Source organism: Choloepus didactylus, chromosome 17 (genome assembly GCF_015220235.1).
Source record: "Choloepus didactylus isolate mChoDid1 chromosome 17, mChoDid1.pri, whole genome shotgun sequence".
In the NCBI taxonomy this organism is placed as follows: Eukaryota; Metazoa; Chordata; class Mammalia; order Pilosa; family Megalonychidae; genus Choloepus; species Choloepus didactylus.
The window spans coordinates 19458483-19473641 of NC_051323.1; the positions used below are offsets into that span (position 1 = coordinate 19458483).

Genomic DNA, 15159 nt, shown 5'->3' on the forward strand with positions numbered 1-15159 from the left:
TTTGGAGGAAAGGTTAATTTCAGGCAGAGAGAGACCATCAGGTAGAGAAATGGGGTAAGCAGAGATACAGAAATGGAAATACACCTAGTATATTATGAAGTTGAGTCTGATGCACTTTGAAGATTCATGTTGGAGAGTACTGGATAAGTACATTGAAAAATTAAGTTTAGCTTCTCTGATGTTTGGGTCTAAGTAACAATTTTTGGAGTTTGGACTTGCACTTGTTTAAATTTTTTTCCAATTTCCCTCAAGTTTAATTGACATGTCAAACATTTGGCTTAAGAAGGGCCTGGCTATAATTCCGAGAGATTGTAGTGGGAAGGTGATGATTTCTGTTTTTGGTATATTGGACAAGGCAATGATTAGCACACAGTACTGTCCTATAAGAAACTGGAGATGTGCTGCTAGATCTTGGGAGAGTGGTAGGGGGAGAAAGGTTGAGGAATAAATCTAGCTTAATTTCTGCATATTAGACCAGAGAAGAATAGAAATGAGGCAATTTTGAGGAAGAGGTGGCTAAATGTATAAAAATTATACACAAAGAGAATTAAAGACTCAGAAAACAAAAACACCTAAATTCTTCCCAAAGTCTAACTGTTACTTATATGATTCATACCCCCAATATCCCCACTCCAACCCAGGCTGCAGCAGTCAGCTGCTTCTTTGGCACATGATTGTAAGAGATGATTTAGAAGGACAGAATAAGTAGGTCCTGGTGAGACAGCTTGCATGTTATAAAAGAGCTCTGAAGGGCTTTTATTGGATTTTTTCGTAGTCTTAAATCTCATATTTTAATTTTTACATATCATGTATATTTATATACATTTATATTTGCATTTACTTTTACCCACTTCTTGCCAATCCCATAACACACATTTTGATTAGCTGGTAATTTTATTTGTATCCATAATGGTAATATCTGAGTATTTATTTCATTGTTCTACCTGAATTTGGTGTTTCCAAGTTGTCCAGTTCCTGCTTGGTCGACTTGTCCTTACTGTTCCTTCACAGACTAGGGAAGCCTTGATAATTCTGACTCAGCCCCCGGGTTCTGACAGCTCTGGAATACAACTTGAAGCCCTTTGATTTCTAGCATAGGTCCACTATCTCAATTTGCTGATTTAGCCCCAAACTACTTTGTGCTCCTTCCCCAAAAGACACCACCTAAAAAGAACACATCATAGAAAATCTGAAATTGCTCCCATAGCGTACCTTTCAGTTTAAATGACAGCACTTTAAGTGTGGCTGTTCTTAGTTGCTTTTGATACGTTTGTAGTATTTTATTGATTGTGAAAGAAAAATAATTATCTTGGAATTCAATAAAATAAGATCTATTTAAAAAGCTTTTGGCTTTGCTATATTGAAAGTTAGGATAGCGTTCATTAAGGGAGCAAGTGATCTCTTTCAAGCTGAGGGTTTGTTTTTTTGTTTTAATGTGAATGCTTTAGGAAATTCTCTCTTCCTTTGTGCCTCCTCAGAATCCCTGATTCCTTTTGGTGTGGTTTCCATTAGAAACAGGGAAGAACGCTTACTTTTGAGAGGAATAGAAAGAATGTTCTATCTAATTTGGGGTCTCAAATGCTTGGATGCTATGTGTGTCTTTTTTACAAAGTTAAATTTAATGCTTTGGGTTCCTTCCCGATCTCAGTTTTTTACTGAAGCCATTATGTATTTCTTGTAAGTCAAACCAAAATATCAATGGGTAATATGCAGAGAAACAAGTTTGTCCATTGATTCAGATCTCTGGAATGTAGATTCTTTTCATTTTCTTGGCAGAAACTAGCTCACATAGTTCAAGTTTTTCTCTGTCTTATTAAATTGTTTCATTTGACCAGTGCCTGGACTAACATCTTATGCTTAATATTTATCTTGCATTCCTTAATCTCAATCAGATTTGGAGACTGATTTTCTCCTGAACTAATTTCTACTTGTGGCTGATGAAAAAGTATCATACATTGATTAAAGAATGTATGTTCTGAGAGGCCACATTTCTTAAGCTTTGTGGTGGGATGATACTGTTATGGAAAAGGGGGAAAAAAAGAAAAGAAAGTTCCATTGTGAAATACTTTTAGAAGATGCTGAGTTAAACCAAATTGAACAAGTTTCCTTAAAATAGGACTTCTCCCAGGTTTTATTTTGTTAATGTGCATTGTATGTCTGTAAGAAGGCTACAAGATATCCATTGTTTTCCATTTGTTTGATCATAGAATCCTTTTTTAGAAATGTATTGTGGCTCTTTGAGAGAGTGTTGATATAGCAGAAAGATCACTGATCTGAAATTTAGGAGATTGTATGTTGAGCCTCTGATTTACCCCTGACTACTAGCCTTGTAACCTTGAAAAAATCCTTTGAGCCTCAGTTTCCTTACTGGTGTCCAAAGTCCTTCTAGCTTTAATCTTGTGTGGTTTAATGCTTTTGTTGCTGACTCTGGATTATCACATTTCCCACCTCTTTGCATCTATTGAAACCACACCTTTATTTCTATCTATTTTGTTAAGATGAAAGGATTACACTTTTCTATAAAAGTTCAGGAGAAGAAACCCTTTAAAACCGTGTTTTGCACAGATTAAAGTCATAGATCTCTTGTTGGATTAATTAATTCAAATCATTCTATTAGGATAATCTGTCCTCCTGATTATATTTTATTGTTCTCTTATATTCACATAACATGCTTTTAAGGGCCTCCAAGCTTAACTATATCAAAAACAATTCCAATTCATAAGAGAGAAATAATATTCAGTCATTTGCACTCATCTCCTGGCTTCTTAGTTGAAAATAGTTGAATTTCATTTTGTGATGGTTTAGTAGATATATTTGATAAATCTTATGATATTGACTGATTATCTTTTTCCTATGGAAACATGGAAAATGAGTTTCAATGGGATAAATTCAGGGTTAAAAATGTATATATTATTTATGTTTGTTTTTATTTCTGGGACTAAAACTTTAAGTATTAAGGTATTTTGTTGTAGTGTTTTCTATAAGGCACCAGTTTGTTCAAAATTAAAGTTCTTTGCATGTGTAATTAAGTTTTGTTTCTTCTCTCCTCCCTCTCCCTCTCTCTCTCTCTCTCTCTTTTTCCCCCTCCCTTACTCCCCCCCATCTCTCTCTCTCTTTCTCATGTATGTGTGTATATCTCTGTCCTAGGCCCAACAACAAAGAAACCTGGATAACATCATCTCGCAACAACCCAGAATAGGTAGCAAGAGAAAATCTAAGAAAGATGCATACACAATTTTTGAGACAGAGGTAGAAAGCACTAGTCCCAAGTCGGAACAGGATTCAGGAATTCTGGATGTTGAAGATGAGGAAGATGATGAAGAGGTAACTAACATTTGTGCTGGGGAAGATTAAAATATCATGTATTTGAGACATAATAAAGAACTTATCCATATAATACAGCCTTGTGATCTTCTGGGTATTAAATGTCATTTTGAATACAAATGGATCCCAATTTAAGGAAACTAAAGATATGGTAAGATATTTTAGATTCTGATTCTTTAGATTTTAAAAGGACTATTTGATTTTTGAAAAGATTCAGGGTTTTTAAAATCTATACTGAGTAGATACTATATTAAGGGAAGATTAGAATTTACCTAACCTAGAGACAGAAGACCTAGGTAGCCTCCACAAAATAGGAAAAATGTTATTAGAGACAAGTAAGAGATGTTACTTCAAATAGCATGGAGTAAACAGTAGATTTCTTTACCTTGAGAAATGGTGCAGATTGAAAATATACAAAGGTTCCAGAAATTTTAGAATACATTTCTGGAGGAAATAAATATATGAGTGATTATGGGGAATCTGAGAATTTTATAAAATATCCATAACCTCCTAGATTAGTTCTTTGTCATTGTCAGACAGAAAATAATATTAAGTGGCTTAACTACATATTTTCATATTCTTGTTTATTGGAAGTACATTAATATGTTTAAAAAAAACTGCTAGGATATTTTAGATTTCCTGTTAAGATTTATTTTCTAAATATTTATTTGTATAAATGGTATCAGTTATTTGTGAGCACAGTGGTTAGGAGCTGTGAGCTTTGGAGTCAGACAATCCATTTCAAATCCTGGCTCTGCCTATTTATTTTATTTTTAACAATTATCAGGAATAATTATATCTTTTTTTTTCACTGATACGTATGAGGAACCGTTTACTACTGTACTCAGTAACCTGTTTTGCCTTTAAGTGCTTTTCTCCTTTTCATTGTTTCATTTCTCCAGTTAAAAGTGGATTAACTCTCTTCCCCATCCTTGAACCCTCTTATACTCTTCCTTCCCTGCTTGTTCTCTGCCTCCCTCAAAATGTCTCCACTGGAAAACTTGTCACTGTCTCACTTTGTAATCTTAGGTAAATTATTTAATCTGTTGGAATCGTCATGTCTTCATCTATAAAGACAGTAGGATCCATTCCTTAGGGTTGTACAAGATGCCTGCTCCTTAAAAGGTGGTAAATAAATGTTAGTCCCTGTTCTATTTTCATTACTCTTCCTTGCTGACTTCTGCTATGTATCACACTGCTGTCAGCATGCCTGTCTTTTATTGTTATTCCCTTTTTACTTCAGAAATTGAATTGGCACTGTTTAAACTGGTTGGGATGAAAAACAAATAACAAAATTAGTTAAGTGTCTAAAGCATTTAAGTTTGATTGAAGGTTGGGGGGCTATCAAATGTGTAAAGTACTGCATTCTTTTATATGTTTTTCATTATTGAGGGGACGCATTTCTACAATTTAAGTGAATAATTGTTTTGGTTAAAATATATAGTTTACCAGGATATGTATATTATGTAAATGAGACATATTGAGTTATTTATTCATTGAAGTTTCATCCTAATCTCTACTGTACCTGGAAAACAAGAACTCTTAAAAGCTCTTAACAGAGCTAAGAAAAGTCTTTTTGAGTGTTATGTCATGGACTACTGTTGGGTAAAAAAAAAAACCCAGGCGTTTGCCTGATAATTATGAGATAGAATTGGGCAGAGAGAACTTTTCTATTATTCTCTTTTCATGCCAGGAATGACTGGTATAGTAGGATATGTATCCACACTGGAGACCAGACTTCTGGGTATTAGGCCCATTACTGATGACAAGGTATTGTAGCACAATAAAGCATAAGTCTCAAGAAAGACCATTCAGGTCCTTTTACTTGTGTTCTGGATGCCCATAAAAGAAATGAAATTCTGTCAGGGACTGTGGCTTAAGGACATAGTCTATGTCCCAGTATAATATACACCCAAAAGAGATGGTTAGATAATAAGGTGAAAGAATGAAATGTGTACACAGTTCTCATATATCAGCAAGAACCTTCTGGAGAGGAGCCTTTTTTTTTAAAAATGCAGTTTTATTGAGATATATTCACATACTATACAAACCATCCAAAGTATAGTCACTGGCTCACAGTATCATCACATAGTCGTGAATACAACCCCATGATCAATTTTAGAACATTTTCATCACTCCAGAAAAGGGATAAAAATAAAAAAGAAAACCCAAATCCTCCCATGCCCCTTATCCTCCCCTATTATTGACCCATAGTATTGGTATAGTACATTTGTGACTGTTGATGAAAGAGTATTAAAATATTACTGTTAACTATAGTCCATAGTTTGCAATAGGTACATTTCCCCATATAGCCCTCTATAGTTAATTTCTTGTAATAATGTTGTACATTTGTTCTAGTACATGAAAGAAATTTTTTATATTTGTACAGTTAATCACAGACATTGTCTACTACAAGTTTCACTGTGTTATACAATCCCATGTTTTAACCAACTTTCTGTCTGGTGACATACATGACTCTAAACTTCCCCTTTCCACCACACTCACCATTCAGCACTGTTAATTATTCTCACAATAATATGCCACTGTCACCTCTGTCCATTTTCAAACATTTAAGTTCAACCTAGTTAAACACTCTGCACATATTAAGCAATTGCTCCCAATTCTTTTGCCTCATTCCATATCCTGGTAACCTTTATTCTATGTATTATGTCTGTGAGTTTACATATATAGATAATAGTTAATCACACAGTGTTTGGCCTTTTTGTGTTTATTTCACTTAACATAATGTCCTCAAGTTTCATCCATGTTGTCGTGTACTTCAGGACTGCATTCCTTCTTACTGCTGAATAATATTCCATTGTATGCATATACCACATTTTGTTTATCCATTCATCTGTTGATAGACACTTGGGTTGTTTCCATCTTTTGGCAATTGAGAATAATGCTGCTATGAACATTAGTGTGCAAATACTCGTTTGTGTCCCTGTGTTCAGATCTTCTGGGTGTATCCTGAATAGTGGGATTGCCAGGTCAAAGGTAACTCCACACTTAGCTTCCTGAGGGAAGGAGCCATTTTTTAATCACTAACTCACTGAAGATCTGAAGGACAAGTCTCTTTTTAATTTTTGTGCCATGTTTCTTCTTCCTTTTGTTTTCTGAGGCCTAGAGAAGATGAAGAAAGTTGGACTAGTAAAATATGTAATTGGAATGTAATTAGAAGTTAACTTTTAAAATGGTCCCATGTCCCAAATCAAACAGAATACATATTAGAGATTTGCTGATTGAGCTATTACAAGAATTCAACACTTTACTGTCATCAAATGGCATCCTAACTTTAAAAAAGAATTCTACCTTATATTTATTTACTTCTCCGTTGGAATCTTCTTCAAGTGCACATTCTTAATCTCAAAGCTCATGTAGAGAATTATTTATTTAGATGTCTCCAAACTGGTTTCTTGGCATAATTCTTGCATGGTGTGAATAAATTCTTCAGATAAGGTCTTTCGTGACCCACTGTGACGTTCTGACCTTCATTCTTGTCATTCTTCAACAGACCTCATTGAGAGCAGCATAAATAGTTTTTGGAGTATTGTGATTTTTAATCTGTGAGCCTGGTAACTGTGGCATAGAATCCTGTAGGGCAGTGGTTTGTAACCTGTTAGGGGTCATATATTCCTTTGAGAGTTTGATAAGAACATATGGAATCTTTTCCCAGTAAAATGAACATTTTCATAATGAATACATGTATTCATTCATGCACAGAAATCATGTGTGCAATTTCAGAGGATTCATGAAATTCATATTGCCCCTAGAACCCAAGTTAAGAACCCATGTTATAGAGCAGTAGTTTTTGATTGCAGAACAGTCCTTTTTGAAATTCAATGTGCATAGGAATCACCTGGGAGTCATATTAAAATGCAGATTCTCATTCCACAGGTTGGAGGTGAGTCTGAGAGTGCATTTTTAACAGTCTCCCAGGGGAGGGTAGTGCTGCTGTTTCTTGGAGCACAATTCCAAGTTGCAAGGCTGCAGAGGATCTCAAAGAATCATTTTTGGTGTATAAAGGAAACAGACCTGTGAATGCATGGGTATCCTATTGATTTTCCACTAATATGACAAAATTCTTTCTGCAATAAATACACTACTAAAAGAGAAGTTATATTTTGCTTTCTAAAATCTACTGTTTGTAGTAGATTACCAGTATTATCTTTCATGAAATTTTGTGATTCTCGTTTAGCACACTTAAGTTTAGGTATTTTTTAATTCTCTCATGTAAGAACTTTTTACCCTTTCCTGTGCTTTTATTAGGGAGTATATTTAATATATTCTTTGAGTTGAATGACATTTATAGTCTGTTTACTTCATCTTTAGCTTGATGATACTTAATAGGAGACCGTAAAAGGAGATGGGCAGGAAACTCCAAATGCCTAGAACATAGCTTTACACATACTAGGCAGATAATTAACATATTATTAAACTGAAATGAAGTTTTTGCCAGAAATGGGAAAAGCTTAGTGGCTTGGAGCACTAAAGATGAAGTCACAGTAGGTGAATTGTCATCGTGGATGAAAAATTAAAGCACATATTGAACCACCTGATGGGGTCAGTCTCTTAATAGTTTCTGAGAAGTGTTGCAAAGAAAAGTATTTTCTAGTAAAATTCTCTTCACTTTTATTTTATTTTATTATTTTATTTTATTTTATTTTATTTTTGGCTAAACTAATAAAAGGGGCACAATTAAGGTTTTTTTTTTTTTTACTAGTCATATTTAGAATTGAACTGTATAAAACTGCTGCTATTTGACCATGTTTGATTGACTATTAATTTTCAGTGGAGATATGTATGATTTGGGGAATTTGGTTTGGATTTTTATATGTTGTCCTGTAATATATGCAGATGTTAAAGCTCTTTAATTGTTTAGATAAGATTTTTAAAAACTTTTGTGGAAATAGTGAATATTTTAAATCAAGAATTTATCTGTAGTCCTAGATTCATTAGGAACATCATTTTTGAGATATTTGAATATTAAATATGAAGAACCCCCCCAAGGTGATATATTATTTGTGAGAAAGAGAACAAAAATACCTACTGAGGGTAGGGTTGTTATGAGGACTGAATGAAATAACGTATATGATGCTCCACACAGTGCTATCCATATGTAATAGTTACTATTAAGGTATTAAGGGTGCATGCTTTTTAGGGGAATAAAGGTGAAATATAAGTTGATGTAGTTTTTACTAATGTATATTTGCATAGACTGATAAACACAATCTAAGATAAACAAATCTGCTGAAAGAAAGTAGTATTGAATAAGATAGTTTGAAAAAACAGGACTTAACGATTTCTTCGTTTATAGATTACTTCAGAGATTCTGCAAGCTTTGTGCATTTCATTTGTACCACACTTACACCACATCTCATATTCTAGTTTGTATATCTCCTAATTTGTTACAAGCTGTTAGAGAGCAATGGTCTCCATGTCATTCATATGACTGGGTTATAAAGTATGGATTAAATAGATGTTTGTTGACCAAATGATCCATCTTAGGTTTAGCTCTCAAGATTTTGATGCCGCTTTTGAAATATGTAATTAACAAAAATGGAATTGCTACAGTGAAATACAAATGCCATGTAATATAAAGCCTTCTGGAACATTTTAATGATTGTGGTACTGTACTCATTTTGAGGTAACAGGGTGGTTAGAAAGAACTAAGGACTTGTATTTAGAAGCTACAAGTTGTATCAGTTTTGTGCTGTTGGGGCAATTCTTGTAACTTAACTTTAAGCATCTATTTTCTCACCTATAAAATAGTGAAAATAATTTATGTGAAATTATTTGTAAAAAATTTTGGTTATTATGAGATTTGACTCAAATTTCAAATTGCTTATTGCAAAACTTTCCAGGAAGGAAACAGAAAATAAGGGTCATTTCTCAGTAAGTTAAACTGAAATAAATGATAACTAACGTGAAATCAGAGATTGCAGACTGACAGACTATGGGCCAGAAACAGCTAGTAAACTGGTTGCTGGCCTGCGCTGTGTTTAAAATTTTTTAAATTACTTGCCGATTTTTAAGTCTATTGAATTCATATGAAACTCTGCATTTCCAGCTTAGCCTGTTTTCAAACATTTGGTAATAGACTGGACCTGATTAGCAAAGTTGCCACCAGGGAAATGGTTTTTCCATAAGCCACAATTCTTGTTGGGTCTGCACACTGGCAAAGCCATTTATTATCACATTTGAGCTTATTTTGGGGGTAATATACTACTATTTATGCTGGGTCTCAGTCAGAAAGTGGCAAAGTGAATGACAGACTCATGGGACCACCCACATGTTTGGGGGAAAAAAAAGAACCTAGTCCTTTGTAAAAATGAATAATGGTCCTAGATATTTAACATATGAAGTGTTTCTGTTAAGGGTATACAGTTTAAAATGCTGGCCTACTCTGTCCCAATACCTGTAGGCTTTGAGTTTTTTATTTGCATTAATGAAAGCTGGTCTATTAAGGGCATACACAGTCAAATGGGAAGTAGGTGCCCATAAATATAATCAGATGCCAATAAGGACAATTTAGAAAGTTGAACGAAACATTATAGAATGATTTAGACATTCTGTTTTGGCTTTCTTATTCCCACTTCTTGATCTTTTAGTTCTATCTATTGGCAAAGATATATTATGATTCACATTGATTTAAGGCCTATTAAATTTTTTTCATTGCAGTCATTGTATAAAGGTTATGTTATTTTGAAATTATTTGCCTTAATTCTAAACTTCTACTTGCTTTTTTGGGTATTTTAGAATTTCTACTTGTTTGTCATTGCTTATTCAACCCTTTGGTAAATAAGCCCAATTAGGAAATGCACTACTTTTCCCCCTCCTTGTCTAAAATATTGAATTCTACTTTTCCCTGAAGGACCAGCTCAATCTCACCTCTTCTGTAACACCTTCTTTTTCTTTTGGAGAATTTTAAATCTTCAGAAAAGATTTGTGCAAGAATGGTACAATGAACATCCTTAATACCCTTCACCTAAATACTCCATTTATTACTATTTGGCACTTTAGCACACTTGTGTGTGCTCTCTCTCTCTCTCTCTCTCTCTCTCTGTCTCTCTGTCTGTTTCTCTATATATCTACACACACACACACATTTATTTAAATATATATATGTATGCATGCATGTATATATATTTTCAAAGCTTAGCCATTTGAAAGAAAGTGGCATACATCATTATGTTTCAACTTTAAATACTGCAACCTGTGTTTCCTGAGAATAAGTGCATTCTCCTTCATAACCACAATACAATTATCATGCTCAGGAAATTTAACATTGACACAGTATAACCACCTAATATACAGCCCACATAAATTTCCCCAGTTGTCCCAGTAATGTCCTTTATATCTGATATTTTTCTTTCAATTTTTTCCTGAAGCCACTTCTAGACAAGTATCACACATTACGTTTAATGTTCATGTCTGTTTAGTCTCTTTTAATATACCCTCAATTTGGGTCCTCCTGGTTGCCTCCTGATAATTAGATACAGGTTAATAATTTTTGGCGTGAATACTCCAAAGGTAGTATGTTCCTCTTGGTGCATTCATCGGGATGTACACGATTGATTATGGTGGTATCCACTAGATTCCTTTTCAGTAAAGCTTTCTCCTTTTGTAATTAAGAAGTGATCTGTGGAGTGATACTTTTAGACCATGTGACTGTCCTGTTCTCCAGCAGTCTTTCACCTAGTGGTTTTAGAATTCATTGATGATTTTTTCCTAAATCATTTGTTGCTATAGGGTTGTAAAATAGTGGTTTTCTGTTTTCATCATGCCTTCCATTTTGATTAGTTGGCACTGTTCTGTAAAGAAGAATTTTCCTTTTACCCCTTAAAATTAAAAAAAATTTTTTCTTCCTTCTATAAAGTATCACTATGGATACATGGATACATATTTTATATACTATGGGTTAGACTCCATTCTTGTCTTTCATTTTGATTCTCTAATAGTTCCAAATTTGGTCAGTGGAGTGTTATCCTTTATCCTTTAGACATGTCTCCATCAATTATTGAGTACTTCCTTTTTTCCTAGCATAAGATGTTCTAGGTTCACCGTGTACCTTCTCTGCCCCAGCCTGGGAGTCAACCATTTCTTCAAATAGCTCTCATTCCTTTTACTGGAGAATAATATTCAGAGTGGGCACCAGGTATGCTCCTTTCATGGAGAGAGACAAAAATACACATGATACATCAATACATACTCATTTTTATAAATCATGAATTCATGAATTAAAACTGAGACTTCTGATTCCAGTCTAATATGACAGTTTTCTTCTTCTCCCACTCTGTATTTGTATCTGTGAGAATTCTGTTTTCCAGAGTACCAGTATATTTACACATTTGCCAAATCATATAATAAATACAAAATAGTTTTAAAATTGCTATGCAATTTCTGCTAAAAGCAATAAACTAAGTTCAAGATTTCTTTCCAGTTCTTTTTATCCTTACGATATATAGCATATAGTTCAGAGTACTGTGTTCAACTATTTCTTGGCTTATTTTTTTTTCCTTCTGTGAAATTGTAACTAAATTTAAATTGATGTACAGTTAGGTTCGTTTGCTTCTTTTTTAGGTTTTCACTGTCCTTATTAATTTAACTTTCTAAATGTGTAAAATATGAACATGTTCAAAAGGCAAAACTATTTAAAAAGATATATTCAGAGAAATTCCATTCTTCTCCTTATCCCTTCCACCATGTTCCTACCCACACTTTGTAAATAATTAATATCATTAGTTTTTGTGTATATATATGTATATATATATATATATATATATATATATGTGAATGTGTGTGCATGTACTTCCTTACACCTTCACAATGTGATTATTAATAACATAATATAATTTTTTGCACTTTGTTTTTCACTTAAAAATATTTCCTGAAAATTATTCCATATCACTTCATAGAAATCTTTCTAATTTGATTTTTACTACTAAGTAGTAGTCCATTGTTTTAATGTACCATAGTTTATTCAGCCAATCTCCTCTATTTGGGCATTTAGGTTATTACCAATATTTTCCTATTAAAAGTATTGCTTCTACTACACACTATTAGAAAAGCTAAAATAAGAAAAAATTCATTAGCAAGTACTGGCATGGATGAATAGTAACTTAAACTCTATGTATTGCTGTGGAAATGCAAAATGGCACAGTCACTTTGGAAAACAGTTTGGCAGTTTTATTATAAAATTAAAATATGCTTACCATATGACCCAGCAATCCCACTCCTAGGTATTACCCAGAAGAATTGAAAACTGTGCCTGAATGTTTATAACAGCTTTATTCATATATCTCTAGAAACTAGAAATAACCCAAATGTCCTTCAGTGGGTAAAAGGATAAACAAACTGTGGTATATCCATAATGGAATATCACTCTGAAATAAAAAGGCATAAACTACAGATAAGTGAAATGAATACAGATGAATCTCAGATGCATTATTCTAAATGAAAGAACCAGATTCAAAAGGCTACTACTGTATTAATATATTTATATGGCACTCTGGGCAAAACTTAAGGGGACAGAAGAGGCAGCAGAGTTTACAAAGGGTTGAGCATAGAGGGACAATTTGACTACAAAGGCGCATGAGGGAATTTTTGTGGGTGATGTAACTATTTTATCTTGATTATGATGATGATTACAGGACTATATGCATTTGTCAGACTTTTTCGCTAAAAAGGGTGAATTTTACTGTATGTATAACACCTTAAAACTAGTAAAAAATTTCAAACAAAAATAAAACCTGAGAAATTTTTCTCTGTGTAGTTTGGAGGTGTGTCTTTACGGTAAATTTCTGGAAATAGGATTGTTGAGTTAGGGGGTAAATGTTTGTGTAATTTTGTTATATGCTGTTGAATTCTCCTTCAAAGGGCTTATACCATTTGCTATATCCCTGACCTCTTATAATGTATGAGGTACCCATCTCTCTACAGTTTCTTTAAGAGAAAAAAGCTTTTGAATTTTTGCCTGTTTCATGGATGAGAAATGGTATCTCTATATAGTTTTAGTTTTCATTTTTCTTACTATGGGTACAGTTGTGTATAGTTTGAGAGCTGTTTATATATCTTCTTTTTTAAATTAGTAAACTTTCTACTAATGTCTTTACCCATTTTGCTAACATTTGTTTTGTTTTGTTTTGTTTTCCTTCAGTTTTTAGGAGTGCATGATATTGTAGGAATATGAGTTCTTTACCTATAATATGGTAACATTTTTTGCTACTCACTTATGCTCACCTCAAAATTTCTTCTCAGAACTTTTATATTTAAAACTATCTTAGTGCTAAATTGCCTTTTATTGCTCAGCAGTTTAGAGTTTCTAAGCATGTAGTGGATCCTCATTAAATAAAGTCCAGTTGAATTTTTATTTCACAAATGTTTAGCAGAGACCTCTTGAGAGACTATACTTTGATATTGGCCACAAGGCTTTTTGCAGTGTTTCAGTAAAAAGTGGTGATGCTTTTGCCTAATTTTCTTCTGCTTGTACAAACACTTGAGTAAGTCAAATGGTAGTCTTTTAGGGATATCTCAGGAGGGAGTCATCATAATTTGTGAGAAGCTCAACAACAAAATGCTGTGTTTTTTTCAGGATGGTACTCTGGTCAGGGTATCTTTATATGTTCAAAGGTTTAGAAAATCTTTTTTCTTTGGCTAATTCTAGTCACTTAGAATCCTAGGTCTTCTAGTCCAGCTCCATGAAAGCTTATGTCTGAGTGAATTCTCCTTTATTTTTACCCTTCTTTTCTCTGAATTTTGGGAGCAAATAATTCAGAAAAGCACAGTGGTGAAAAATGTTTGCCTGTTTCCTGGCTTCCAGACATAATATGGGCAGTCGCAGTTATTCCTCTGAATGCAAAGACAGTTCCTCTTCAGCTAGTTATTTGTTATTTTCTCCCTGCAGAAAAATGCCTGGTACATTTTAATGACTTGAGATTCACTTAATGCTCAGAAATGGGCACTAAGTTCCTGCCTTCATTTACCAATATTTAGTACTGTTTGGTATTGTATTAGTCAAAGTTCTTCAGAGAAACAGAACCAACAGGGGATAAACACACACACGTATGTATACATACACACATATCATTACACACATACATATATATACATGTGTCTGGAAATATTATGAGATTTATTATAGAGATTGGCTCACACAACTGTGAGGATTGGCAAATCCGAATTCTCTAGGGCAGATTGCAAGTTGGGAACTCTGATGAAGATTTTGATGATCTCCCCAGGAGAAGCTTATAAAGCTGCTTTTATTACTTCCTACCTTCTTCTGTCTCCAGAGTATTCAGTGACTCTCATTGTATTAAAACTGACAGATTTGTCATACGTGTTGGTATTTAGTGGATACATGATCTCTAATGGGTTCTCTTACTTAATCTGTATATGATAGAATGCTCTGAGGCACAGTTATCTCAAATAATTTAAAATCTTTCCTACTATTTGCTCCTCCCTGAAAATAAATGGGTTTGTGCTGGCAGAAGGCACTAGTGTGCTCTATTCAGAAACTAGATAGGAAATTAGGCAGCTGCTGTCCTTGGTGATGAAATTATTTCATGTGAATTCTTAAGGAAAACAACTAGTTAAAAAAGTAGAATAATTTTGAGTATACTATTTGAAGCTGCAGTTGGTATCTTCATAGATCTATTTGAACCTTTAGAAAAATACAGACCCCAGTATCTTAATGTCTTGAGTTCCTGACTGCCAGGCAGAGGAAGTGTTAAACTATTTTAATCATGTTTCTGTATCTCAGAAAGAAAGCCCTTATGAGAGGAAATGACAATGTCCTCCCACAAAGTTATCTCTTATCAGTTATAGTCTCAGTCG

At 33.7% G+C, this 15159-nt stretch overlaps 1 protein-coding gene across 4 annotated transcripts in view; it reads left to right on the top strand.

The window, feature by feature from the left end:
* Positions 1-15159, top strand: part of EXOC6B (exocyst complex component 6B) — a 702542-nt gene that overhangs the window by 302900 nt on the left and 384483 nt on the right. For 3 of the 4 annotated variants that reach the window (XR_005212435.1, XM_037807499.1, XM_037807500.1), the window contains exon 7: positions 3148-3324. The exons of the other annotated variant lie outside the window; for it this stretch is intronic. Coding sequence is in view for 2 of the 3 variants with exons in the window: in XM_037807499.1 (XP_037663427.1) it covers positions 3148-3324 (177 nt within the window). In the remaining variant the exon portion in view is untranslated. The remainder of the gene's footprint in view (positions 1-3147; positions 3325-15159) is intronic. 4 annotated transcript variants of the gene reach the window in all.